A 26,632-nucleotide genomic window follows, 5' to 3' on the forward strand; every position below is an offset into this window, starting at 1 on the left:
ATCTGTCTCAATGGCCTAGGAAAACACCTTTCTCCAGAGCTTTAGTTTTCTCTTTTACGGAATGAAGAAAGTTAAAACAAATAGAAATTTATTGTTTCATTTGGATAAATATCTATTAAGCACCTATTACTTGTGGGATGGTTAGCTGGGTATCTAGTGGTGAAGCAGTCAGGCATGAGTACTGTTTTCATAGAGCTTACAGTTCAGTGAGGCCAGCAGATGTGAAACATATCATCATGCAAATAAAAATATAACTGTAAACTGTGATGAGGATTATGAAGGAAAAAACCCGACGAACTGTGGTACTGGTGTTAGATACTAGCAGATGTGGTTAGGGATTTCATTTAGAATGACAGATCGTGACATTAAAGCTGAGAGCTCTGAAGTTCGAGTAATGGTGAGCCAGGCAAAGATCAGAGGCCTAGAGATAGGGAAATCCATTCCAGGCAGAGAGACTGGGGGTGCCTGTCCCCTAGGTCAGGGAACAGAAGAAAGCCAGTGGCACTGGTGGAGTGAATAAGACTGACTGGGGATGAGTTGGTAATAGACATGACCAGATCATTCAGGGCCTTGAAACTGGGGAAGGAGAATTTAATTTAGTATTTATTTATTTATGTATTTATGTATGTATTTATTTAATTTCGAGACGGAGTCTAGCTCTGTCACCCAGGCTGGAGTGCAGTGGAGCAATCTCGGCTCACTGCAACCTTTGCCTTCTGGGTTCAAGCGATCCTCCTGCCTCAGCCTCCTAGTAGCTGTGATTACAGATGCCCACCACCATGCCCAGTTAATTTTTGTATTTTTAGTAGAGATGGGGTTTCACCATATTGGCCAGGCTGGTCTGAAACTCCTGACCTCGTGATCCGCCCGCCTCGGCCTCCCAAAGTGCTTGGATTATAGGCGTGAGCCACTGTGCCCTGCGAGAATTTACTTTTATTTTATATGCAAGAGGATCCCCTGAGGTAGTCAGGCCACGTTGTCTGGTGACTCTTGGGATAGAGGGAACCTGAATGACAGTGGCCCAAGAAAGCAATTGTAATCATTATATATACATGGACCATTTTATGCTCTATTTTCTTCTTTCATTTAACATTATTTAATGTGCATGTTCACATATTTCTAAATCATCTTCTTATTTAGAATAATGATTTCTGATGTGTAGGCTGTGTTTTATAGTTTTGAAAGGAATACTTTGATATCCATTATTTTCTTGAGTCTCACAGCAATTCTGAGGTGTGTGCATTGCAATTTCTGTTTCACAGATGAAGAGAGTATTGTTAATAAGTTAATGGCCGGGCATGGTGGCTCACACCTATAATCCCAGCACTTTGGGAGACTGAGGTGGGTGGATCACTTGAGGCCAGGAATTTGAGACCAGCCTGGTCAACGTGGTGAAACCCCATCTCTACTAAAAATACAAAAATTAGCCAGGTGTGGTAGCACTTACCTGTAATCCCAGCTATTTGGGAGGATGAGGCAGGAGAATTCGCTTGAACCCGGGAGGTGGAAGTTGCAGTGAGCCAAGATTGCACCACTGCACTCCAGCCTGGGTGACAGTGAGACTCTGTCTCAAAAAAAAGAAAAAAAAAGGTTGCTAAGAGGAGAGCTGGGATCTTTTGGCTCCAAATCTACTGTAGGATGATGCCTTTGACATTCCTGATAGCTTTGCAGTAATCTATCAACACAGTTTTTAGAAGTTCAAACCCTGTTGCCAACATTTAGATTGTTCCATGTGTGCTGCTACAAATAAATTACTATAAAGATTCTATACATTTAATCTTTCATTATTTTTGTATCATTGGTGTAGGCCAAAATCTGAGGAACAGGATTACTAGGTTGAAGGGAAATGGCCTGTGAAGTATATGATCAGATGTCTTTGCAGAGGATCCAACCAATTTAAGTAGCCACCGTCAATGTGTGAGACTTTGTGGTTCAGGGAAGGCAGGTCTGGTTTTAAAAATCGTTTCCCCTCTCTAGCATTTTTCTGATGTGATCCTTCAGATTTTGCTTTAGTTTTCCCAGGTCTCATTGGCATGTATGCTGTTAGGGATGGGTCTAAAATTAATTTGTTTTCATATTCATATTATGTCATCCCAGTGATTATTTAGTAATTAATCACTATTGATTAAATAGTGATTCCTTTTCTAGTTATTTTTGGGACATTTATTAAAACCTGGATATGGTGGCTCATGCCTGTATTGCCAGCACTTTGGGAGGCTGGGGTGGGGGATTGCTTGAGACTAGGAGTTCAAGACCAGCCTGGGCAGCATAGCAAGACCCCATCTCTATAAAAATAAGGAAATTAGTCAGGCATGGCCGTACTTGCCTGGAGTCCCAGCTACTTGGAAGGCTGAGGTGGGAGAATTGCTTGAGTCTGGGTGGTCAGGCTGCAGTGAGCTATGATCATACCACTGTACTCCAGCCTGGGCAACAGAGTGAAACCCTGTCTCAAAAAAAAAAAAAAAAAAAAAGTGTAGGGAGCAATTTTGGAGTTACTCATTTGGTTATTTGATATGTAGTTTTAGTTTTGGTGCTGATAGAGCCCAGAATGTGCCCTCAATTTGACGAACATTCTGATATATGCAGGAGCTCATTGTCCCCCATTTACCTTTTTGCCTTTCAGAATATCTTTTGGTATTTTCATCTATTTTTTCCCCATTGGGTGTTATTACCTTATGAAGCTCGAAAAAGTACCCTATCGCTATTTTAAGTGCAATTGTGCTAAGTCTATAAATTAGCTTGGGAAATTTGGATATTAAATTATCTCATCAAGAAGCAGAGCTTAGCTCTCCTGAATTCTCATCTTCCTTTATTTATCCTACTAAAGTTCTGTGGTTTTCTTTTATATAAGAAGCACGTGTGGCCGGGCGCGGTAGCTCAAGCCTGTAATCCCAGCACTTTGGGAGGCCGAGACGGGCGGATCACGAGGTCAGGAGATCGTAGACCATCCTGGCTAACACGGTGAAACCCCGTCTCTACTACAAAAAAAAACTAGCCGGGTGAGGTGGCAGGCGCCTGTAGTCCCAGCTACTCAGGAGGCTGAGGCCCGAGAATGGCGTAAAACCCGGGAGGCGGAGCTTGCAGTGAGCCAAGATCGGCCACTTCACTCCAGCCTGGGCGACAGAGCAAGACTCCATCTCAAAAAAAAAAAAAAAAAAAAAAAAAAAGAAGCACACGTTTGGCTAAGTTAATACCTAGGTTTTTTTGTTTATGTTTCTGTTCTCACTGTGAATAGTATTCTCTTTTCCCCACATTATGTTAATTTAACTGGTTTTCACAGGCTTATAGCAATGCTGTTATTTAGGAGAATTTACCTTGGTTCTGATTAATTTACCCATACTTGTAAATCATTTGCAGCTTTTTAGTTAACTTTGTGAGTTCTCTTAGATTTATGACCATGCTATAAACAGAAAGGATATTTTCATCTCTTCCTTTCTGATGTTTATTCTTCTTGTTTCCTTTTTCATGCCCCATTGTATTGTCAAGAATCTCTCAGTACTAAGAAATGGCGACTTCATTTTTCAGCATGGAGTGCATTATTTTGGCTACCATGATTCAGAAGCCTCTTGCCCAATGCCCAATTTTATTCTGCTAGTTTTCTCTGTTCTTTGTACATGGCCCTTGCGCTGCCCTAACCTTGAATAGACGTGGATAAATCTCAAGAATTTAAGAGCACCGTGACTGTGTCCTCAGGCTAGGTAGTGAAATGGGTTCAGAGTGACTGGATTGTGGTCTATGAACTTCTGCAGCCAGCAGCAAAAGTCAGGCATGAATAATCAAGTGGACAGTGAACATCTGTAGTGTGTGAGATGTTGGCATAACTATGAATGATGGTTCAAGAGTGGTTTGATACATATTGAATAACATGATGATAAGTACTAGACTCTGTGGTAAGCCTTCTATGTGAAATACATTTAATTCTGATAATAATTCTAAAGCAGTGGTTCTCAAGCGGGGGCAGTTATCCCCTTACCCCACCCCACCCTCACCCTTCCACCAGGGACATAACATCTGGAGATATTTTTGGTTGTCACAATCCTGGGAATGTATGTGCTGATATTTAGAGGTTGAGGTCAGGGATGCTGCTAAGCTTCCTAGAATTCATAGGAGAGTCTCTCACAACAACTATCTGGCCCCAGAAGTCAGTAGGGTCGCTATCAAGAAAATCTGCTCCAGTGGTGCCTACTCATATTATCCCCATGTTGAAATCACAAGATGGGAAGTGCAAAGTGGTGCTTTAGTACTCTTAGAGCAGCTTTGACTTTGTTGAGAAATGCCTTTGAAAACAATGTTTCTCCCCATCTTCCCGCCCCATGGGGAGGTATGGGGTTGGGTGGGTAGGTACCAAAGCATGGTTTAGAAGACTTTTCTATAGGAATTTATAATGGTAAAGGATCAACTTCATTTCCAAGCTATTTATGAGGGTTTATGTTTAGGAAAAGTGCTAAGCTTAGAGATGGAGGAGAAATCTGATTTTATTAATGAGTGTGGCCATAATGGCATATCCTGGCAGAAGTCAAGTTTGGTTTCTAGAGGGAGGCTATTATGAAAAGAAATACATAGAACATTCGCCTGGGTTTGGAAGGTGAGTTCTAGGTTCAATGATGGGAAGAATTTTAGAGGTCCAAGGTAAAAGGGCAAAGATTGAATTTTGTCTCTCGTGAGTTCTTTGGCTGAGGTGGCGTGAACTTTGGAGACAGTCTCTTTAATTCACTCATACATGCTAGTGTCTCAGCTCAGCAAGGGCTTTGAGAGAGCAGGCGTCTGTATGCTCTGGTAAGTGAAGGCACAGTGCTTAAGGAGGTTGGGGTCCATAATGGCGAAGAGAAGGAGCCCTTCAGTCAGAGTGCCTTTGAATCTTGGCTCTGCCATTTGCCAATCTTGGACCATCGGGCAATACTCTTTGAATCTCAGCTTCCTCTTCTGTAAAATGTGTAGGAGTACTAATTGGATTGTTTGATGATTAAATGAGTTAATGTATATAAATAAGCACTCACAACCCTGGTGCATAGTAAGACCTTTTTAAGTGTTAGCCATTATTATTATCATCATCAATTTTTTTTAACCTCTTTTCCTGATCTGCTTACACTCGCCATTCAGCTGCTGCAAATGGCTTGTAAGAGTTTTTGTTTGCCTTTTGCTGTCAGTTGCCATGGGGAAGATCCATTCATTTTTTTCAGTCAACCAACATATTTTGAGCATCTGCTGCCCTACAGGATCCTAGATATGGGGGCTGTAGAGATGTCCAGGAACATAAGCCTTGATTCATTGGGTCAGATCACTGCTCAGCAGGGCTGGCAAATGGTAGGTTTCTTTTAAGTGGCATACCTTAAAGGTTTATGTCCCAAATGTAGCTTTGTGATGGCAGCGTGGTGGGTACAAAAGCACACACTAAAGGGTCAGTAGATCTGGGTTCAAACTTTGGTGCAGTTTCTTATGGCTCATATCTTGTTCAAACCTCAGTTTCTTCACTTCTAAAATGGTAATGATACAACCTACCCCACAGAGTTATTATGAATTAAATACTGGAGATGAGATACACAAAACGTCCTGAGTACGCAGTCGGTGCCCAGTATTGGCTGTAAGTATTATAAATCTACAAGCTGTGAATTCATCTTACCTCTGTGGATCCTGTTGATATTTCTAGACCATGCCACCTATTGGGGCCATTTCCTACCTGAGTCTCCCGTGGTGTCAAATAGAATGTCATGTGGCCTCCTGAGTTGGGTAGAATTGGCCGCTTATCTCAACCCTGCTACTGACTATCTCTGTGATTTACCCTTCCTCCAGCTTTAGCCTTGCTACATATAAAATGAAGACAATAATGTCTCCTATCTCACACGGTTGACCTGGGGATTGAATTAAGTAATTAATTAAAAATGTGCCTTGTACATGTTGGGTCCTAAATAAACGGTAGCTACTATTTATCCTAAAAGTACAAATGGTAGTTTCAGAGCTTCAAGGTTGTGATGACTATTTATTTTACTCCTACTCTTTGTTTCGTTTCGTTTTTTTTCCCCTAATTTCATTAGTTCCTTCCTTCCTTCCTCCCTCCCTCCCTACTTCTTTCCTTCCTTCCTTCCTTCGATGAAATCTCGCATTGTCACCCAGGTTGGAGTGCAATGGAGCGATCTGGGCTCACTCCAACCTCTGCCTCCCGGGTTCAAGCAATTCTGCTGCCTCAGCCTCCCGAGTGGCTGGGATTACAGGCTCCCGCCACGAAGCCCAGCTATTGTTTGTATTTTTAGTAGAGATGGGGTTTCACCCTGTTTGCCAGGCTGGTCTTGAACTCCTGACTTCATGATCAACCCGCCTTGGCCTCCCAAAGTGCTGGGATTACAGGTGTGAGCCACCACACCCGGCCTCATTAGTATTTTCTATATTTATTTACAGTCATACCATTAAAAAAAAAGTTGTATTCCTGTCTTTGTTAAATTTGTAAGTGATTTTATTTAGCTACAAGTTTGGAACGGCATATAATTTTATGTTCTGCTTTTTTCACTTAATATTATATGGCTAATGATTTCTGTGTTTCATAAACATTGTTGTGATGATGGCATGATATATTGTTGAGTAGATGTACCATACTTTAATCTAATCATTTCCCCATTGCTGTGCAATGTTTCAATGAGTGAATAACTTTATGCATATAGCTTTTTGATATCTTAAGTTCAGTTTCCTAGGATAAATTTCCAGGAATAGTAATTGGGCAAATGGGATAAACATGGCTCTTGAATACATATTGTTACATTGCTTTCCCAAAGGGTTCAACTGATTTGTATTTCCATGTTCATTATTTTCTAAAGTTCAGCTCATTTACTTACTCACCAAACATTTTTAAAGCCATTGTCATGTGGTAGGCTTAGTAAGAAGAAAGTGATCCTAAGGGAGAAGCTCATATATAAATAGGGTCTCTGGTGTACCAAGAGCTGATACAGATACAAAGTACCTGGGGAAATTGAGATGAGGGAGTCCTGGCTCAGCTGGGAGAAAAGTTTCTTTACTTTTTTTTTTTTTTGAAACAGAGTTTCACTCTTGTTGCCCAGGCTGGAGTGCAATGGTGTGGTCTCGGCTCACTGCAACCTCTGCCTCCCGGGTCCTGGTTCAAGCAGTTCTCCTGCCTCAGCCTCCTGAGTAGCTGGGATTACAGGCACGCGCCATGATGCCCAGCTAATTTTTGTATTTTTAGTAGAGCCGGGGTTTCACCATGTTGGCCAGTCTGGTCTTGAACTCCTGACCTCATGATCCACCCGCCTCGGCCTCCCAGAGTGCTGGGATTACAGGCGTGAGCCACCGCGCCTGGCCTGAGAAAAGTTTATTTTCATAGAGTCGTGGTTTTGTTCTTTGGCAGAAAGAAAATTGCTTTCTTCCCCACCCCCACCCCCAGCTTTATTGAGGTATAATTGACAAATAAAAATTGTGTATCTTTAAGATATGGAATGTGATGTGTATCTGAACTTAAAAAATAAGCTATAGAATAAAAAGGTGTTTGCTGTTAAAAAAGAAAAGGAAGAAAAGGCTGAATGTCATTCCCAAGCTTGGAGTACGTTGTCTCTTTGGGATTATTTACAGAAATATTAGCAAGACCAGCCCCATCTTTGGTCTTGAGTACTCCACTGTCAGCATGCTTTCTTCCAGAGAGGGATCCATTTGCCTTTATTTTTCATTCTGTTGTGCTGTCTATGCAAACTATTCTTGATAGTTTTATGGTAACAGTGTTTTTTGTACCACGAGAAATTTATACATGCTCATTGTGGAAAATTTAGAAAAGACAGGAAAGTATTAAAAACATCACCCATTTTTTTTTTTTTTTTTTTAAATTTAGAGACAGAGTCTTGCTCTGTCTCCCAGGCTGGAGTGCAGTGGCACAATCTTGGCTCACAGCAACCTCCGCTTCCCAGGTTTAAGCAATTCTCCTACCTCGGCCTCCCAAGTAGCTGGAAGTACAAACATGCACCACCATGCCCAGCTAATTTTGTATTTTTAGTAGAGATGGGGTTTCATCATGTTGGCCAGGTTGGTCTCAAACTCCTGACCTCAGGTGATCCGCCTGCCTTGGCCTCCCAAAGTTCTGGGATTATAGGCACGAGACACTGTGCCAGTCACACCCATATTCTTATCATTCTAGTACATCCACTATTTATCTTGCTATATTTCTTTCTGCCCAGTCTCTGATCACGCAGTGGCATGATCTCGGCTCACTGCAACCTAGGCCTTCTGGTTCGAGCGATTCTCCTACCTTGACCTCCTGGGTTCGAGCGATTCTTCTGCCTTGGCCTCCTGGGTTCAAGAGAGTCTCCTGCCTTGGCCTCCCAAGTAGCTGGGATTATAGGCGTATACCCCCATGCCCATCTAAGTTTTGTATTTTTAGTAGACAGGGTTTCGCCATGATGGCCAGGCTGGTCTCCAACTCCTGACCTCAGGTGATCCACCTGCTTCAGCCTCACAAAGTGATTACCGGCATGAGCCACTGCGTCCATCCCCGAAAAGATTTTTTAAACGAGTTTAATGTAGAACCTTATCAGAGGTCTTTGGAAATAAAAAACTTTTTTTTTTAATCAGAAATAAAACAACAAATAAATAAATAATAATAAAAAAACCTACCCAAAACAATCTGAAGCACCAGCAATTGAGCAGAAAGTTTAAATTATGATCTCTTCACAGAGTGGAATATCAAGTAGACGTTACAAGACATGTTTTAAGAGCATATTTTATGTCATGGGAAATGCTCTCCCAGTATGATGTTAAATGAAAAAGCAGAATACAAAAGTATATGTGCTGCATAGTCTCAATATTGTAGAGAAAAAATATTATTTATGTAAGCATGAAAAAAGACAAACGATATTAATAGAGAACCATTTTTAGTTCAGTTTACTAGAGATTATCTCTTAGAGGTAGGATTAAGGTGGTTTATATTTACCGTTTTAAACTTTTCTGTATTTTTTTATTTTCAAATTTTCTGTAAAAATATAAGGACTTGAAGATCAAGAAAAATTTCTGCATTGGCTGAGTGCGGTGGCTTACGCCTGTAATCCCAGCAGTTTGGGAGCCCTGGGGCAGAGGATCACTTGAGCCCAAGAGTTTGACGTTACAGTGAGCTATGATCTCTAGATCATACCCTAGCCTGGATGGTGGAGCAAGACCCTGTCTCAAAAAAAAATTTTTTTTGCTTTTTTGCTTTTTTTTTTTTTTTTTTTTTTTTTTTTGAGACACGGTTTTGCTCTGTTGCCCTGGCTGGAGTGCAGTGGCACAATCTCAGCTCACTGCAGCCTCCGCCTCCTGGGTTCAAGCAGTTCTGCCTCAACCTCCCAAGTAGCTGGGATTACATGCACCCAACACTATGCCCAGCTACTTTTTTTGTATTTTTAATAGAGACAGGGTTTCACCATGTTGGCCAGTCTGGTCTCGAATTCCTGACCTTAGGTGATCCACCCACCTCGGCCTCCCAAAGTGCTGGGATTACAGGCATGAGCCAGTGCATCCGGCCCAATCTTTTGCTTTTTTTAAAAAAATAAGACAAAAAGGGATTTCATACCAGTGTTCTTTTGGCTCTGTGACTCTGAAGCCACAGTTATAAGTTATAATTACTCTTAAACACAAGGCCCCGTGACTCTTTTGGGCTCTTTGGTATTTATGTTGATTACAATGTTGAAATACCGAAATGAAAGGAATGGGAGAGGTGATAGACTTCAGGCAATGTAACTAGTTGTCTGAACACTACTGGCTCAGTTACATTACGTCTAGTGATTTCCGTCTTGTCCTTGTGCTGATTTATCCCCTAGTAACTCACTGAGGCAGGGTTTTCCTTTGGAGGAACCTCATTGCTTTAACCAGTGTATCATGCTTGCTTGTAAGTTCAATGATCTTTTAACTCATTGGAGAAGATGGTGACCAGACCTGGACAGATGGGGAAGGACTTCGCCCTCTCTCTTCACAGTCCTGCATGCACACAGGTCAATATGGAACTATGTGTGAATTTTCATTGTTGAGAGCCCTCTTCTTTGCCCCATAGGGAGCAGCTTTCTGTGCAATTAGAGGAGCAAGGGTTGTGTGTATTTAGCACAGCGGGTTGCCCTGGTCCTCTCCTTTCAACATAGTCACCACGTACCTGACACTGTGCTAAGGCTGGGGATGCAGAGAGACTCGGATGAGTGCCTGCTTTCAGAGTGCTCAGTGTGCTGAGGAAGCCAGCAACAGAAACAGATGATTTCAGGAGCTCCAGGAAAATGCTACAGGAGGAGTGTGCCTGGGGTTACTGGAGTAGCACGGGAGAAGGGCTTCTAGCTCAGGCTGAGATTTTAGTAAAGGAAATTATGCCAGGATGCATCCTGAAAAATGAGTAGAAGTGAACCAGATAAAGTAGGATAGGAAGCATCTTCCCTTACCTAAGGGAAGACACAGAGGTTTATGGAATGGTGTATTAAAAGGTCGGAACTCCAAACAGTTCTGTTAAAGCTTAGAGAGTAGTGGGAGAGACTGGAGAAATTGATTAATTAGTAAATGAAATTTTCTGTGGATTTTCTAAATCCCAGTAGCATTGGACATCCATGTTATTTTGAAATTTACAGTGTTCTGTCTTATTTTCCACTTAGTGTCAGCTGCTGCTGGAAGTGGCCTGGCCTCTATTTATCTTCCTGATCCTGATCTCTGTTCGGCTGAGCTACCCACCCTATGAACAACATGAATGTAAGTAACTGTGGATGTTACCTGAGACTCACCAGTGGCAGGGAAAATCCAGGCAATGAACGTGGGCTAAATTGGACTTTTCCAAAGATGCCATCTTTAAGAAACATCACACATGGTTTGGATCAGAAAAACCCAGGCTTCTCATTTTTTGATAAGGCATGAACTTAGGAGACTATTTTCAGTCCTAGTGAATGGTGATACTTGTAATTATAACAATAGCCAACATCTCTTTTACACATTTTTAAATCAAGAAAATAAAATAACCTTACTGATAATTTTAGAAAGTGGTGATTCAAAAGCACATTTAAGATAATGCCTTAACACCTAGTCTTTTCCATATGCATGATGTCTTAATCACACGTTGCAAATCATGGAACACATCATTTTAAGCAACATTTGTGTAGAACTTCTCAGTTTTACTAATATTATTTTATTCTCATAACAACCTTGAATAGAACTCAGATCATCTGACTGTCAATCATGTATTTTGATAACAGCCTTTACAGTGAGCATAGAAAATACAGCAGTGGCTAAGAACGCAAGCTCCAGATGTCAGGTTACCTGGGTATGAATTCTGGTGTCAGCATTCACTAAGCATATGACCTTGGACAAGTGATTTCAGCTTCTTTTTAAAAGGGAATAGTAATACCTACCTCATATTATTATTGTCAGTGTATCATCTTACAATCACAGTCTTTCTCTTAGGTCTGGGCTCAGTGGGTGGATTGACACTGCAGAAATGGCTAAATCTAAAGGATCAATATTTATGAATGTAGCTGGGACTTCAGTTTCACTGCCCCGGTGATTTTTCCTACTGCTAAGCAGCTCAGTCCATACCCCTATGAGACCCACAAGCTTACGAGATACTGTTCTTCCAGGAAAGCAATGGGACCAGGGCCACCTTTTAATTGTGTTTCTTGGCCTGGTCCCGTCTTTCTCACAATACATAGCAACAGTATTTACTTGCTAATTATCTACTGCACATCACACATAGTCATATGAAATACACACACACACACACCCCGCTCAAGAAACATTTTCTCAGACATGATTTCCTGATTTCACCAAAAAAGAAAAGAGTGGGCCAGCACAGTGGTTCAGGCCTGTAATCCCAGCACTTTGGGAGGTCAAGGTGGGTGGATCACTTGAGGTCAGGAATTTGAAACCAGCCTGGCCAACATGGTGAAACCTCATCTCTACTAAAAATACAAAAATTAGCCAGGCGTGGTGGTGCACACCTGTAATGCCAGCTACTGGGGGGGCTGAGGCAGGAGAATTGTTTGAACCCGCGAGGCTGAGGTTGCAGTAAGCCGAGATCAAGCCATTGTGCTCCAGCCTGGGCAGCAGAGTGCGACTGTGTCTCAAAAAAAAAAAAAAGAAGCATAAACTGAAATTTATACACCATTTATATGCCTGTGAGATAATTGTTTTCTCTTTTGGAACCCCAAAGAGATTTTTTTGATTGATGAGCAAATACATATTAGATTTCATATAAGCATTATGCCAAGCACCACTGAAGTATAAGTTTCAAGGGCAAAATCAGTTTTTTCATCTACTGGACTATTCTTTCTGGAATGATTACAAGCAGGCAGGATGGTGTAGTGGAAATAGCAAATGTCTTTGGCATCAGACAAGTTGGAGTTTGTTTGTATCCTGCCTCTGCCATTCACTGAGGTTGTGATCTTGGGCAAGTTGTTGAGTTTTAACCTAGATTCCTCTGACTCTAGATCATAACTTTTCAGAAAAGTTCTGAAATTCTTGTATATATAGATGGTAAATGAGACTTTTCCTTACATCTATGCACTTCTTTTGTTTGTTTGTTTTGAGACGGAGTCTCGCTCTGTCGCTTAGACTGGAGTGCAGTGGTATGATCTCCGCTCACTACAACCTCTGCCTCACAGGTTCAAGCGAGCCTCCTGCCTCAGCCTCCCAAATAGCTGAGACTACAGACATGTGCCACTACATCCGGCTAATTTTTCTATTTTTAGTAGAGACAGGGTTTCACCACATTGACCATGCTGGTCTTGAACTCCTGGCCTCAGGTGATTTGCCCGCTTCGGCCTCCCAAAGTGCTGGGATTACAGGCATGAGCCACCATGCCCGGCCACATCCATGCACTTCTTGCAACCTTGCAACTTTACCTTTTGTTCTCATCACCCTCCAGGGACCTAGTTGGAAGAGCAGAGTTAAAAGTTAAGGCGAAACTTAAAGAGGTGTCTTGTCCCTAAGAACAAAGGATTGGTGTGAAATTCTTCTCTGTAAATCTTCCCCAGTTCAAACCAGAGTTATCAAGGTCTTAAAACCTTCCCTGGGTCCTGAGAGTCCATTATATTATTTGTCTTCCTGTGTACCCACTGCTTAGTCCTGATCCTACTTTTGTTTGCAAATAGGATAGGGTACAACGTACGAGGAAGGGCCTTTGCCGCCCCTGCTAAGGGATAACCTGAAATACCTTCACCATCACTGCCCTGTGCTGCTTTTCACCTATGCCACTCTGTCTACATTGCCAGTATCTCCTGGCGTTGAAAGGGGAGAATCTTTTGGTTCTTCGAGTATTTGGTTGGGTTACATAAATCTCCCCAAATGAAGAGCAGCTGACTTAGGCAAAGGGGCCTTGTTTGGTTTTCCTTGAACTATTAACAGGAAGATAGGGAGATTAACTGTGTAAATGTTCAATAGGCCAGAGTCCCTGCAGAGGGTGGCCACAGTGATCAGATCTTGTCACATCCTTGCTTTGGATGTTGCTTCTCTGGTTGGAGTATGGATAGAAGAGAAAGACCCTATACTGAAATGCAAAGTGCAGCAAGTCCTGACTTTGGGTTAACTTCTGGGGAGACTCAGCCCATTTGTATGAAAATAAACAGATGAATAAAACAAGGTTCCCATTTTGGAGGGAGGTGGTAGCTGTGAGATGGAAGGAGTGTTCCTGTTGGGCAATAGCAGAGTAAGTGCTGTGGTAGATTCACTCCCACAGTGCCTGAAAAATCCTCATAGGCCCATTTGTGGAGCCTTTGTCCTGCACCAGGCACTCTGCAAAAATGCTTTGCCTGCAAAACCTCATGTGATGCTCACCACAGCTCTGTGAAGTTAATCGTACTTTTATCACCACTTTACAGATGACAAAACTGAGGGTATGGGGCCAGTGACTTGGCCAAAGTCGCTGCTTAGCAAGCTGTAGGGATTGGATGTGAATTCCAATTGGTTTGTGAAGCTACTTGTTCTTCACCACCTAGAGCTGTGGTTCTTGATAACTGTGAACTCTTTTGGGGTCACAGATAACCCTGAGAATATGATAGAAGCTGGAGCTCTGGCCTTTCTGTCCACACCTGAACAGGTCCTTGGGTTAAGAACCCCTGGTCCAGGGCCTATTAATCTTGATCCTTAGAAGCAGCATCCGTGTGTTACGGCCACAAACCCAACTGTGCCAAATTGAATCCTAGGACTGAGCCCAAATATGTCCCATCATCCTTTTGGTAAGAAGCTCATTGTAAGAAAGAAAGAAGAGAGCAAGAGGATGGGGCCTCGTTGTTTTAATATAGGGACAAAACAACAATAGTAACAATGAAACACCGAAGCTTCACAGACGATATCAGACCCCAAGCCTGCGTGTTTTTCTGGTGCCCTTGAGGAGCTTTATAGTTGGCAGAGGAGGTGAAACTGACAAATCTTTGGCAAACTGAGGAGAGTACCAGAGAGGTTTGTTATGAGCTAAATTCCAGTCTAACTGCAGGTGTGAGGAAGAGGCTTGGATTGGGACCATGGAGATGGGGGTTCTACTCCCAGTTGTGCCAGCTGACTCCGCGAGTGTTCTTTGTCAGTCACTTTATCTTATTTATTTATTTATTTATTTTTTGAGATGGAGTTTTGTTCTTGTTGCCCAGGCTGGAGTGAAGTGGTGCTATCTTGGCTCGCTGCAACCTCCACCTCCTGAGTTCTAGCGATCCTCCTGCCTCAGCCTCCCAAGTAGCTGGGATTATAAGCGCCTGCCACCGAGCCCATCTAATTTTTGTACCAAGCCCATCTAATTTTTGTACCAAACCCATCTAATTTTTGTATGCTTAGTAGAGATAGGGTTTCACCATGTTGGCCAGGGTGGTCTTGAACTCCTGACCTCAGGTGATCCACCCATCTTGGCCTCCCAAAGTGCTGGGATTACAGGCGTGAGCCACCATGCCCGGCCCACTTTATCTTACCATAGTTACCTCCTTAGAGTATGAAAAAATAGGCTTAGGGCACCCCCAAGTCCCCTCTATGTCTGAGAGCTGAGGCTGGTCATCAAGAGGAACTAAGGGTGCTATGGGATTTCTGCTTAGGACCTCTCTCATCACTTCTCCAACGCTAGTGTCATGAACTCCATTCTACAGATGATGTCCACTAGATTAAGAATGACATCTAAGGCCAAGTTTCCACCTGAGAGTCAGATTTATTCAGAAGAGACAGGTCTCTGGGATGTGGGAAATGGGACGGACAGACTTGGCATGAAGCATTGTATAAATGGAGCCTCAGAATCGCTTCAGAGAATTAATGTTTTCCTTGTGTTTTTCTACTCCTCGATTTCAACAGGCCATTTTCCAAATAAAGCCATGCCCTCTGCAGGAACACTTCCTTGGGTTCAGGGGATTATCTGTAATGCCAACAATCCCTGTTTCCGTTACCCGACTCCTGGGGAGGCTCCTGGAGTTGTTGGAAACTTTAACAAATCCATGTAAGTATCAGATCAGGTTTTCTTTCCAAACTTGTCAGTTAATCCTTTTCCTTCCCTTCTTGTCCTCTGGAGAATTTTGAATGGCTGGATTTAAGTGAAGTTGCTTTTGTAAATGCTTGTGTGATAGAGTCTGCAGAATGAGGGAAGGGAGAATTTGGGGTATTTGGGGTATCCATCACCTCGAGTATTTATCATTTCTGTATGTTGTGAACATTTCAAGTCCTGTCTGCTAGCTATTTTGGAATATACTATATGTTGTTAATGATATCATTCAGAGACGTGCATCTGAATGGGCTGGCTCTAGGAGCTAGGGGGTAGGGGCTGGCACAGAGACGCACGCTGGAAGGGTCCTTGCCCATAAGGAGCTGACAGCCAAGGCTAGGGGAGTTCTGTCTTCTCTGCATCAGATCACCTCTCTCACCTCTGTCACTGCCCCATCAGACTACAGTGTCTGCAGGTCTTTCTCCCCTGAGTGTGAGCTCCCTGAGCAAAGCAGGATGCTGCCCCTTCCCTTTGTATTCCTGGCTCCTGGCTTCAGTGCCTGTACATAAGTATGGGCATAATAAATGTCTCCCAAATGAGACATCGAGGTTTCTTCAAATGCACAGGACCATGAGTAAGGTTGCCTGAGGACTATGGGATGTGGCTCAGGACAATCCTGAGGAAGCTGCAGCTGTGGCACGCAGGGCCACACTGTCATGTTCATGGACCCTAGACTGGCTTTGTAGCCTCCACGGGCCCCTTCCATACAACAATATTAAAAATTATATTTCATGACTGCATTGGTATAAAGATGAATACAATCCAGATCAGATTCATGATTACTTACACATTTTTAGTGTATTAACTTTTAATTCTGCTTTTAAAATAAATTAAAACATTTTAATATGCCCTTAAGAGTATCCCAGGCCCAGGCCACTGAGCCTACTGTGCCTCATGGATAAGTCAGCCCTGGGGGCATGTGTGTGCATGCATGTGTGTGCACACGCATGATGAGCCAGGCCTTGAAGAGTGGTAAGATTTGGGTGTGTTGACCAATGGAGAAGGGCATTTGGGGCCCTGATGATGGGTGGGGGAGGGAACATGGTGATGAATGGAGCTGGGTGTGGGGAGCCATGGGAGTGGGCCAGGGCCAGACTGTGAAGGACCTGGGAGCCAGGCTGAGTCATGTGCACTTGGCAGTCACTTTTGTCAAGCAGCAGAGGCAGTTGGCCTAACAAGAGCCTTTCTCCTTTTCTTGTACCCTTTACAGTGTGTCTCGCCTGTTCTCAGATGCTCGGAAGCTTCTTTTGTACAGCCAGAAAGACACCAGCATGAAGGACATGCGCAAAGTTCTGAGAACATTACAGCAGATCAAGAAATCCAGCTCAAGTAAGTGAAAACCTTCTCTGCATCAGTTTATAATTGGAAATTGACCTGCACCAGGGAAAGAGAGTAGCCCAGGTGTCTGGGGCTTGTTCCCATTAGATCTTCACCAAGGGGTTTTTCTCCTTGGTGGCTGGCCTCTGGGGCTCCTCTGCAGGAGGCATTGGTGAAGAAACTAGGGGAGCTGGTTGCCACAGACAGTGATGTACTAATCTCCTCTGGGAAGACGGAAGAAAAGTCCCCAGAGAAGAATATTACAGTCTTGGCCTTAGGGACAGCTAGAGGTGCGGGTTGCTGCCTACTGCATTTTTTTGGAGTTGGCCATATGGTTGCAATGAATGGATAGATTTATAGACAGGGTATTTCTGTGCATATAAGAGCAATTAAAGTTGCAACTTGATATGGATAAGTGAAAGTTAAGCACTTATGTCTAAAAAGAGCATGCAATTCATTTTCCCCTAGTCATTTCAATTAGTCTGATGCGCATTTGAACTTGTTATCTTTAAAAAGTGAAATCTGTACCTCTGATCTGGTAAGTATCCAGGCAATTTATTGCGTGCCATCCAGGAAGTGTCTGAGGAGTGGGCATTTGCTGACTGAGGCATTGGCTGCCATAGCATCAGAGCAGCCTCCCAGGCAGTGGCCTGGCAAGGGGACAGAGGCTGGTGGGAACAGCTGGCTGAGTGCAGTCAGTAATGGCATGTGCATGGTCTGTAGAGAATATAGAAACAATAATGAAGCCGAGAAAAGTTGGTTTGCATTTTATTATTACTATGCGCCGGTTGTTCTAAACAATGTCAGTGATAAATTACTCCTCCCCATCATGGACCAATGACTACCACGGTTCCAGGGAAGTGCTTTTTATTCTGTTTGGTTCTTAGGGAGGGATGGAATTGGCTGGCCTTTGCTGAAAGACCTACCAGTTTGTTTTCCATTTGGCAAAAGAAGAAATGGTAAAGCTAGAATTTAAACCAGACTCAGATTTGAGGGATTTTTTTTAAGGCATACAGAACTGTGCTTTCCTCAGGCAGGAGAAGAGGCAATGGGCAATGTGGACCTGATGACAAAGGGAAGCAAAGCTGTCTTAGGGGTGGCATGGAGGAGGTGCTGCTTCACAGCAGAGAGAGGTATGGCTGTGCTTGGAGCTTCCACTTACACCACTCCTGGCTGCACAGCCAGGCCATGGAGATGCTGTTTCCTGGACCTGCAGGTCCTGGTCTTGCACATGGGCGTTTCTTCTGGTGCAGGAGACAGAGAGGTAGCAACCCCTGAACAAAGCCTCAGTCCTTCCTTATTTACTGGAGAGCCCCTGCTGGTTGACCAGAGGCAGAACTGGGGATATTTCCTTTACTTCTGTAGCAAGAGACAGCATGGTGCAGAGGAAAGAGTGCTAGCACACATTGCCTTGTGGATGCATGACTTTGTGAATAAGTTAAGTTAGCACCCTTTCAGACACCTCTTCTTACCTGTTAATGAGATAAAACATGTAATTGCTTAAAAACAGTATTTGGCACATAGGAATCACTTACTGAATATGAATTATGATTTTTTTGGAGTGGTGACATCTCACCCAAGCCATTTAACCCCTCAGCCTTAATTTCCTCAACTATAAAATAGCAGCTAACTTGAAGTGTAAACTATAAAACCTAATGCAGTATCTGGCACATAGTAGATTCCCAATAAATGAGAGCCAGTATTCTTATAAGACAGCCATGCATTTCTAAGCATCTGGCCTTGTTCTTCTGCCTTGCAGTTTGTGTGGCAGTTGAAATAGACTGGCTGATGGGTTAAGTAGTCAAGCAGACTTTCTGATCTTAGTGGAGGAGACTGCCTTAAAATACCACTAGTTTTCTTTTCTTCTTCTTCTCCTTCTCCTTCTCCTCCTTCTCCTTCTCCTTCTTCTTCTTCCTCCTTCTTCTTCCTTCTTCCTCCTTCTTCTTCCTTTCTTCTTCTTCTTTTTTTCTTTATTTTTTGAGACAGAGTCTTGCTCTGTTGCCAGGCTGGAGTGCAGTGGCGCGATCTCGGCTCACTGCAGCCTCCGCCTCCTGGGTTCAAGCGATTCTCCTGCCTCAGCCTCCTGAGTAGCTAGGACTACAGGCGTGTGCCATCATGCCCAGCTACATTTTGTATTTTTAGTAGAGACGGAATTTCACCATGTTGGCCAGGGTGGTCTCAATCTCCTGACTTCATGATCCGCCCACCTTGGCCTCCCAAAGTGCTGGGATTATGGGTGTGAGCCACTGCACCTGGCTTTCTTTGAGAAACTGGAGACATGAGTTAGGTGGAGAAGAGAAGCCAAATCTGTGTCTAAAAACCCTACAGTTGTGTGCACAGCTTTGAGGAGAGCAGGTCCCTTGGATTTTGAGTGTATTATTATGTTGGTGCTTGTTTCATATCTCTCTCTTCACTCAGTATGTCCCCTTTACTGCCCTGCAGCTGTTTGTTTCTTTTTTAACTTTTTTTTTTTTTTTTGAGACGGAGTCTCACTCTGTCACCCAGGCTGGAGTGCAGTGGCATGATCTCGGCTCACTGCAACCTCTGCCCCCGAATTCAAGCAATTCTCTTCCCTCAGCCTCCTGAGTAGCTGGGATTACAGGCGCCTGCCACTGCGCCCAGTTATTTTTTGTATTTTTAGTAGAGACGGGATTTCAACTATGTTGGCCAGGCTGGTCTTGAATTTCTGACCTCATGATCCACCTCCCTCAGCCTCCCGAAGTGCTGGGATTATAGGCATGAGCCACCAGGCCCGGCCTAGCTGTTTCTTAAATTCCTTCTTTCTTTGCTTATCTTGTAGCACAAAGCAGGCCTTAGTATAGGGGGAAATACACAGAAACACTGCCTTTTCCTACAGGAAATCAGTAACTTTTTGCTGATTTTGTTTTTATTTACTTATTTATTTGCTTAAATTTATTTTAATTTTTAATTTTAATTTTTTAATTTTTTTTAGAGACAGGGTTTCTTTCTGTTTTCAGGCTAGAGTGCAGTGGTGCACTTACAGCTCACTGCAGCCTCGACTTCCTGGGCTCAAGTGATCTTCCTGCCTCGGCCTCCCAAAGGGCTGGGATTACAGGCATGAGCCACTGCACCTGGCCAACTTTTTGCTGATTGTGAATAGCACTCTGCTGATTTCAGAGAGAAGCTGAGACTGGCGTATGTCAGTATGGATTCCCACTTAGAGACCTGTGTTTATCTGCACTGACACCCCATCACAGCATGATGAACTTGACCCTCCTGTGCTGTCTGTCTCAGGGCTGGGAGGATCCTTGAAACTGATCTGGTTTGGAGCTTTGTCCTCATTCACCTCCTTCACCACACACCCACCTTCCCAGGGCGGGGCCTACCGCTCACTAAGTAGCTCACTCTGGGTGTTGACATCTCTAATTGTTAGAAAATATTCACCACCCTGTTATGCTTTCTAGAGAACAAGTCTAATTTTATTTTCCTTGAAATATTTGAAGATAGCTCTCATGTTTTTGTTTCACTGTTTTCCCAAAGTCCATGATTTTTTAGGCGAAATGGCCTCCTTTCCTCTTCTGGAATGTTTTTCCTTCCCATTTCTGCCTCTCTGGTTGTGTCTCAGTGTGTCTGTGTGCTTCTTGAAGTTTACTGGAAATTACAAAAGTAGTCTGGCACAGAGGAGAAAGGGATTTTTGCCTCGCTTGTTCTGAGTGCTGCATTTCCGTTAATGCAGTCTGAGATTGCGTTAGGCATTTTGGCATTCGCGTCACCTTGTTGACTCATGTTCCATGTGCACTCAAACAAAATTGTGATGATTTTCAATATGCAGAATTGCAAGTTACTTGGTCTCCATTACTTTGTTGTATTGTTGGCTTTTTGGACTAAAGGGAAAAATGTCTTTTTTCTGTTTTACATGTTTAGATTCCCTATACCATCCTCCCAAAACCAGTTTAGATTCTGATTTTGCCGTGTATTTTATCAGCTACTCCTTTCTTGTCATCTAGAGATGTGATAAACAACTCTCTTTGGCCTCATTCAAGTCATCAGTAACTGTAGGACAAAGACTTGAAGCTTGGATCAGTCCAGTGGAGACCAACCACTCCTGTAGACTCTACCGCTCAGGCCTATGCTGTAATCAGTGCTGGGCCACTGGGCTCCTGCTTCTGTGCTCCAGCTGGAAAGTTTATCTTGTTCTTTCCATCAGTTGCATCTGCTAAATTCATTGGACTATCCCCAGATGATCTGTAGATATGGGGGTCTCTACTCAGATACTCTCATGATTTCCTTGGCTAGAGCGTCGTTTTATTTCCACTTATTGGAAGAGACCTTAGAGACCGGTGATTTCATTTATAGATAAATGAGTTGATTGAATCATTCGACCTTTATTTATTGAGCATCTCCTATATGCCAGTCACTGTTCTAAGTGCCGAGACACAGAGGTGTCCAAAACAAATATGGCCTCTCTCCATATGGAATTTCTATTCTAGAGAAGAATCTGACCCAGAAGGGGGAAGTGACTGTCCCAAGTCTACACAACCCACAGAAGGGATATTTTGGGAATAAATCATGGCTAAACTCCCTGGCTGCTCCAGGCAGTTCTCCTTCTACAGTACTCTATTGTGCTGTTTTAATAATCTTTCAACTGGGAAGAACTCCTGTTTCAGGAATTAAGCCATGGACAAATCTTTGAATTATCCTTGAAATCATCCTAATAAGAAATCCAAGGAGGAAGTCTTACAGGGTGCCTCACCCACTTTTCTCATCACTGGAACCTTTTAGACATTTTATTACTTTCTTCCTAAACCAGAGTACAGGCACACAAGTTGAGTGGTGACTAAATTAATGTTTGCAAGGCAGTGTGAAAAGCATTCATTCATCTTAAATCCCTGTGATGACTGCAACTCAGATGTAAAAATTGGATAAATCCTCAGAAACCCTAGGGAAAGTGACATGCTTGTATTTTGTCTCTGTGAGATGCAGAGAGATAAGTGTTTCTCTGGGTGAGTTTTGTGTGGTATCTGGGATGATTTTAGGCAGTACGTGGATGAGAACTTTTAATTTTAACCCACATCAAATTGCAATTTTATGGAAATTATCGCTTAGGAGGATGTTCAGCAGGAAAAATATAATTAAAGTTAATTCAAAAGAAACATTTTATGTGAATATGGTAAAACTTGTGAGAGTAGTTTGTGAATGATTGAAGATTGGAAAACATTGTAATAAAAGTAAGTGTGGGGCTTTGTATTAAGATTCATTTTGGGAAGAAATCCATGCTCCATCCCTCATTAAGTGTGAACTTTGGGCATGTGTTGATGCTTTCTGGCCCAGAGTTTACCTGAAGATTAGTTGCCCTAAGGGTCACTGAGCATTAAATTAGATGATGTCTGTGAATGACTGATAGTGAAGCTCATAGCCCACAGTTGACACATAATAAATTCGAGTTGCTTTGCTTCTCCTTCTGTTCCTGGCTGACTCTTTGACCTTTGCCATTTGTTCGGCCTCTCTGGGCCTTAAGTTTCGTTGCCTTGAAATTGGAACTTTGGTGAAACAACCAGAAAATGCTTCAGCCCAGAAACTTGGTCAGTACTTGCATGGGGGATCACCTGGGACTACCCCAGGATGTGGGCTGTCTGCTACCCTTGAGGGCAAGGTGGGCTCCTTGTTCATGGTTCCATCCCAAGCCTCAGCACAGTAGTGGGTGCATGGTGAGCCATTAGTGAATCGTTGTGGAATGAAGGTGGGAGAAAATAAAATACCTGCCCTTCACACGGCAGGGTATTGTGAGGGTCAAGTAAAAGTGCTTTAAAAAATTGTATTATAAAGTTTATTCCCTTGTGTGAACCCAGGTCAACAGAGCCTACGAATAATAATGATGACAGAAGTTCTTCAGAAAGTCTTGGTCTTCTTTCTTTCACAAAATTGCCTCCCAGAACTTTACTAGAAGGGCAGCCATGAACCTAGAGGCCTAAAGTAGATTTACTGGGAAGCTAAAAATATTTTATTTTTCATAGCCCCTTTTACTTTCAAGGTCCTCTCTGGGGGTCTTAGCAATATGTTTACATAGAGGTATGTTTTTATAAAGTTTGCAAAAGTAGGATTAAAAAAAAAAGAGAGCCCTCTACCAACTTGTGTCAGCTTCAGGCCCTCACCTGCATCTGCTCCCGCCAGGGCATGGTGGGGCAAGAAGCACTGCTACCCTTCCAAAGCTTCCTCCCTTGCCCTGGAGTCATCCTCACTCCCCACTCCAAGCCACCTGCCATCGCTGTGCCCCCTCTCTGGTGAATCTGGCATTCTGAGGTGGGGTGAGAAGCAGACTGACCCAAGCTAAGGCCTTTCTGATGGGGTTGTTGCTGCTGAGAATCATGGCTGGGCTGGAGAAGGAGAGGACCCTTTGCTGTCTTATTTTTACTGTATATTTCCTTTTCAGCTACTTAAAATGTATTGCTTAGTGATATCTAATGGGTCCATTAGCCTGCTTCCTACTGAACATTTCTGCTCAGATATCCACTTGGTCCCAAGGCCTGCTCCTCTCCCATATCCTGAAATCTTGACTACAGACTCTCCTTCAACTCCAAGTTGCACTGTGCACACAGTCCCCTCTTGAGCAGGTACCTCCTTACAGTGGTTGGGACGTCCTACTTGGCTTATAGTTGGGAAGTGCATATGCTGGAGCTGAAGCCTCTTGCCTTCCTGGGGTAGGCCATCCTTACATCCCCTCTGAGAAGTTCCCCAGCTCCTGTGTTTCCCGTTTCCACATTTAACGAGGCCCTTGTCCACCGCTGCATCCCCCATAGCCACTCCTTCAGCCTTGCCATTGCTTGTGCTGGTCTGGAAACAGAACCCAGACTTGTGGGGCACCTGGGGAAGTTCTCCATCTTTTTATAGCTGGCATAACCCAAGTGGTGTGGGCAGGGCTGTGGATTCTGTGGTGTGGCTGGAAGCCAGGTAGCCTCTCTCTCTACTGTACATGGAACTCAGCAACTTCTGAGTCAAGATCTTAGCTCTGCAGGTGTCTTGTCCTGTCCGAAGTTACGGCCACACCAGTACCTTTTAACTCCAGAAGTCCAGTGAGTGCTGTGTGGGACCGCAAAGGTCATTTTCTAGACCTGCTGAATTTGGCTAGAACAGGTAGGGATGGCTTTCAAACTGTTCCTAGGGCTGACAAGCCGTTTCTGGGGGTACATACATACCGCAGTCCGTGTGAATGGCACGCTGCGTGAGAACTGTGATGATTTGAGTTGGATAGCGTACAACATACATGGTTCTCTTCCATGGCCTGGAGTTCCTTATCTTGCCTTCTCCAGTGAGGACTAGGGCTGCAACTGGCCTGGTATGGCTCCTGATTTGGGGGCTTCTGAAATATCTTTTTTGTTTTTAAGGACGTGAAGCTCTCTGGAGCTTATAAGGATTTTGCCAGGAAAAGATAAAAAATATCTTTGGACGTTTTGTCACTGAGCTGGAGATGACCCCTTTGGAGGACATATCACCTTGTTGAGGTCAAGGGGCGGCAAGGGACAGGACTAGCAGAGAGATCCGGGGCAGCAGCCTGCCATCCTGACTTGGGTCTGGAGTTTCTCTCTCCCTTCAGCTGGACTTTTGTGTGGACTCAGTGGCTCAGCTGCCACTTCCCTTATGTTCATGGCATGAATCTGGCTTGTTTGGCCTTTCTTTTTCTTTTTCTTTTTCTTTTTTTTTTGAGATGGAGTCTCGCTCTGTCACACAGGCTGGAGTGCAGTGGTGCGATCTCAGCTCACTGCAACCTCTGCCTGCCGGATTCAAGCGATTCTCCTGCCTCAGCCTCCTGAGTAGCTGGGATAACAGGCGTGTGCCACCACACCCTGCTAATTTTTGTATTTTTAGTAGAGACGGGGGTTTCACCATGTTGGTCAGGCCGGTCTCGAACTCCTGACCTCGTGATCCACCCACCTCAGCCTCCCAAAGTACTGAGATTACAGGCATGAACCACTGCGCCTGGCCTTTTTTTTTTTTTTTTTTTTTTTTTTTTTTTTTTTTTTTTTTTTGAGACGGAGTCCCACTCTGTCACCCAGGCTGGCGTGAGTGCAGTGGCACGATCTTGGCTCACTGCAACCTCTGCCTCCTGGGTTTAACCAATTCTTCCTGCCTCAGCCTCCTGAATAGCTAGGATTACAGGCACTCGCCACCATGCCTGCCTAATTTTTATATTTTTTAATAGAGACGGGGTATGCCATGTTGACCAATTGAACTCTTGACCATGTTTGAACTCCTGACCATGTTTGTCATGTTAAACTCCTGACGTCAGGTGCATCAGCCTCCCAAAGTGCTGGGATTACAGGTGTGAGCCACCATGCCCAGCCTGTTTGACCTTTGTGATACGGCTCTGACTAATACTTTTTGAAAGTTAGTCCCCGGGGTTATACTGGATTTTACTTAGGGAAAAGGGTCAAGCCTCTCTGGCTGTCGGATTTACTGATAGTACTAAGGACTCAGTGGGGTTTGATTCTGGACCTTTGATTCTGGTTTGATTTTTGAAAATCAAAAAGATATGAGCTCCAGGGAGCAGGGTGGCTTCGGTGACATGGCAAGGTAGTTGGCTGTGGCAGGGAGTTGAAGGAAGTGGGTAGAAAATTAATGTCTTGTAAATACTCCCTGGGAAATACAATTTGGTGTTAAGAGAACAGACTTGGCAGCCAGATTGCTCTAGGTTCAAATCTTGGCTTGATGCTTATCAGCTGTGTAACCATGGATAATTCCATACATCTCTGTGCCTCAGTTTCCTCAAAATGGGATAACAGTAGTACCTCCCTCAGGACTGTTGTGGCAAATTAATGGACTAATAAGGGGAAGCACTTAGTACAGTGCCTGGCCCAGCATAGGTACCAGGCTTGTTCTTTAGCTCACTGCTTTTTCACAATCATCATAAAATGTAGGGGATACTCACATGAAGGAGCTGAAGTTCAGAGAGGCCAAGTAACTTGCCGAAGAAAGCATAGCTGGCAAGCGGCAGTAGTAAGACCAGAATTCTAGTTTCTCATGCTCTGTTGTTGTTATATCCTAAAGAGAGCAGCTCTGGGTAGCCAGAAGCTTCCCTAAAGTCACAGGACATGGGGTATGGGCTCGCTGGGATGAGAAAGGAGACCAGAGGGCTTTGGAAAGAAATGCCAGATTCACTCCCCTTCCTGTCTTCAGGCACTGTTGGAATGTTTCCCAAGGCCCATCTAGAAAGAACAACCTGTGACTCACAGTCACTTCTCATTTTCCGCTAAAGTTGAGGTTGCCACCTCAGACTATATTTTCTTTCCTTGTGGACCCCCAGTGTGTCATCTTGTTGGGACATCTGGTGACACATGTGTGAACATTATGTCATCAAAATGGAAATTCTTTGAAATCTTTAGGTGATTGCAATTCACGTTCTATATGTATGCTCTTGTCAAAAGTTTTGATTTGAGGCCTTAGAATTATATATTTTGAAACCTTCCCACGTACCATGAGTTTTCCCAGACCTGTCAAAGCCAGGCTACATCTCAGAAACCAGGTCCTTGATTTCCATCCAGGGCAAGGGCCTGGCCCCAGCTGGCTGTAAGCAGGTGGGGGTGGGGTGCAGTGCTCCACTGCAATGTTGAAATATTGCTTGAACGAAATCAAATCAAAGGTCAGCTTTACTCAGACACGAATAGAAAACACAATTGCATTCGATTACAGAACAGCATGAACCCCCACAAATATCAGACTGCCTTTAAAAAGTTTTGAATTCTTAACATCAAGAACAGTGTTGCATGTCTCCTGCTTTTCCAGCATCAGGTTTATTTATTCTGTGGGTGGCAAAGAGCAATTTGGGAGTCTAGTTTGTTTCTCATTGAAAGCTTTCCCATTTCTGGTCCTCTCGTCACTGTTGCATTGAGGCACCAAAAGGCAATCTCAGTGACACTGTTCAACAGA

General features: G+C 43.6%; 1 protein-coding gene across 2 annotated transcripts in view; it reads left to right on the forward strand.

Annotated features, from left to right (window-relative positions):
* The window catches only part of ABCA1 (ATP binding cassette subfamily A member 1), a 148,729-nt gene that overhangs the window by 30,927 nt on the left and 91,170 nt on the right, over nt 1–26,632 (forward strand). For both annotated transcript variants that reach the window (XM_010353310.2, XM_030919462.1), the window contains exons 3-5: nt 10,593–10,686; nt 15,250–15,391; nt 16,644–16,762. In XM_010353310.2, coding sequence (XP_010351612.1) covers nt 10,593–10,686; nt 15,250–15,391; nt 16,644–16,762 — 355 coding nt within the window. The remainder of the gene's footprint in view (nt 1–10,592; nt 10,687–15,249; nt 15,392–16,643; nt 16,763–26,632) is intronic.

This window comes from Rhinopithecus roxellana, chromosome 16 (genome assembly GCF_007565055.1).
Source record: "Rhinopithecus roxellana isolate Shanxi Qingling chromosome 16, ASM756505v1, whole genome shotgun sequence".
NCBI lineage: Eukaryota > Metazoa > Chordata > Mammalia > Primates > Cercopithecidae > Rhinopithecus > Rhinopithecus roxellana.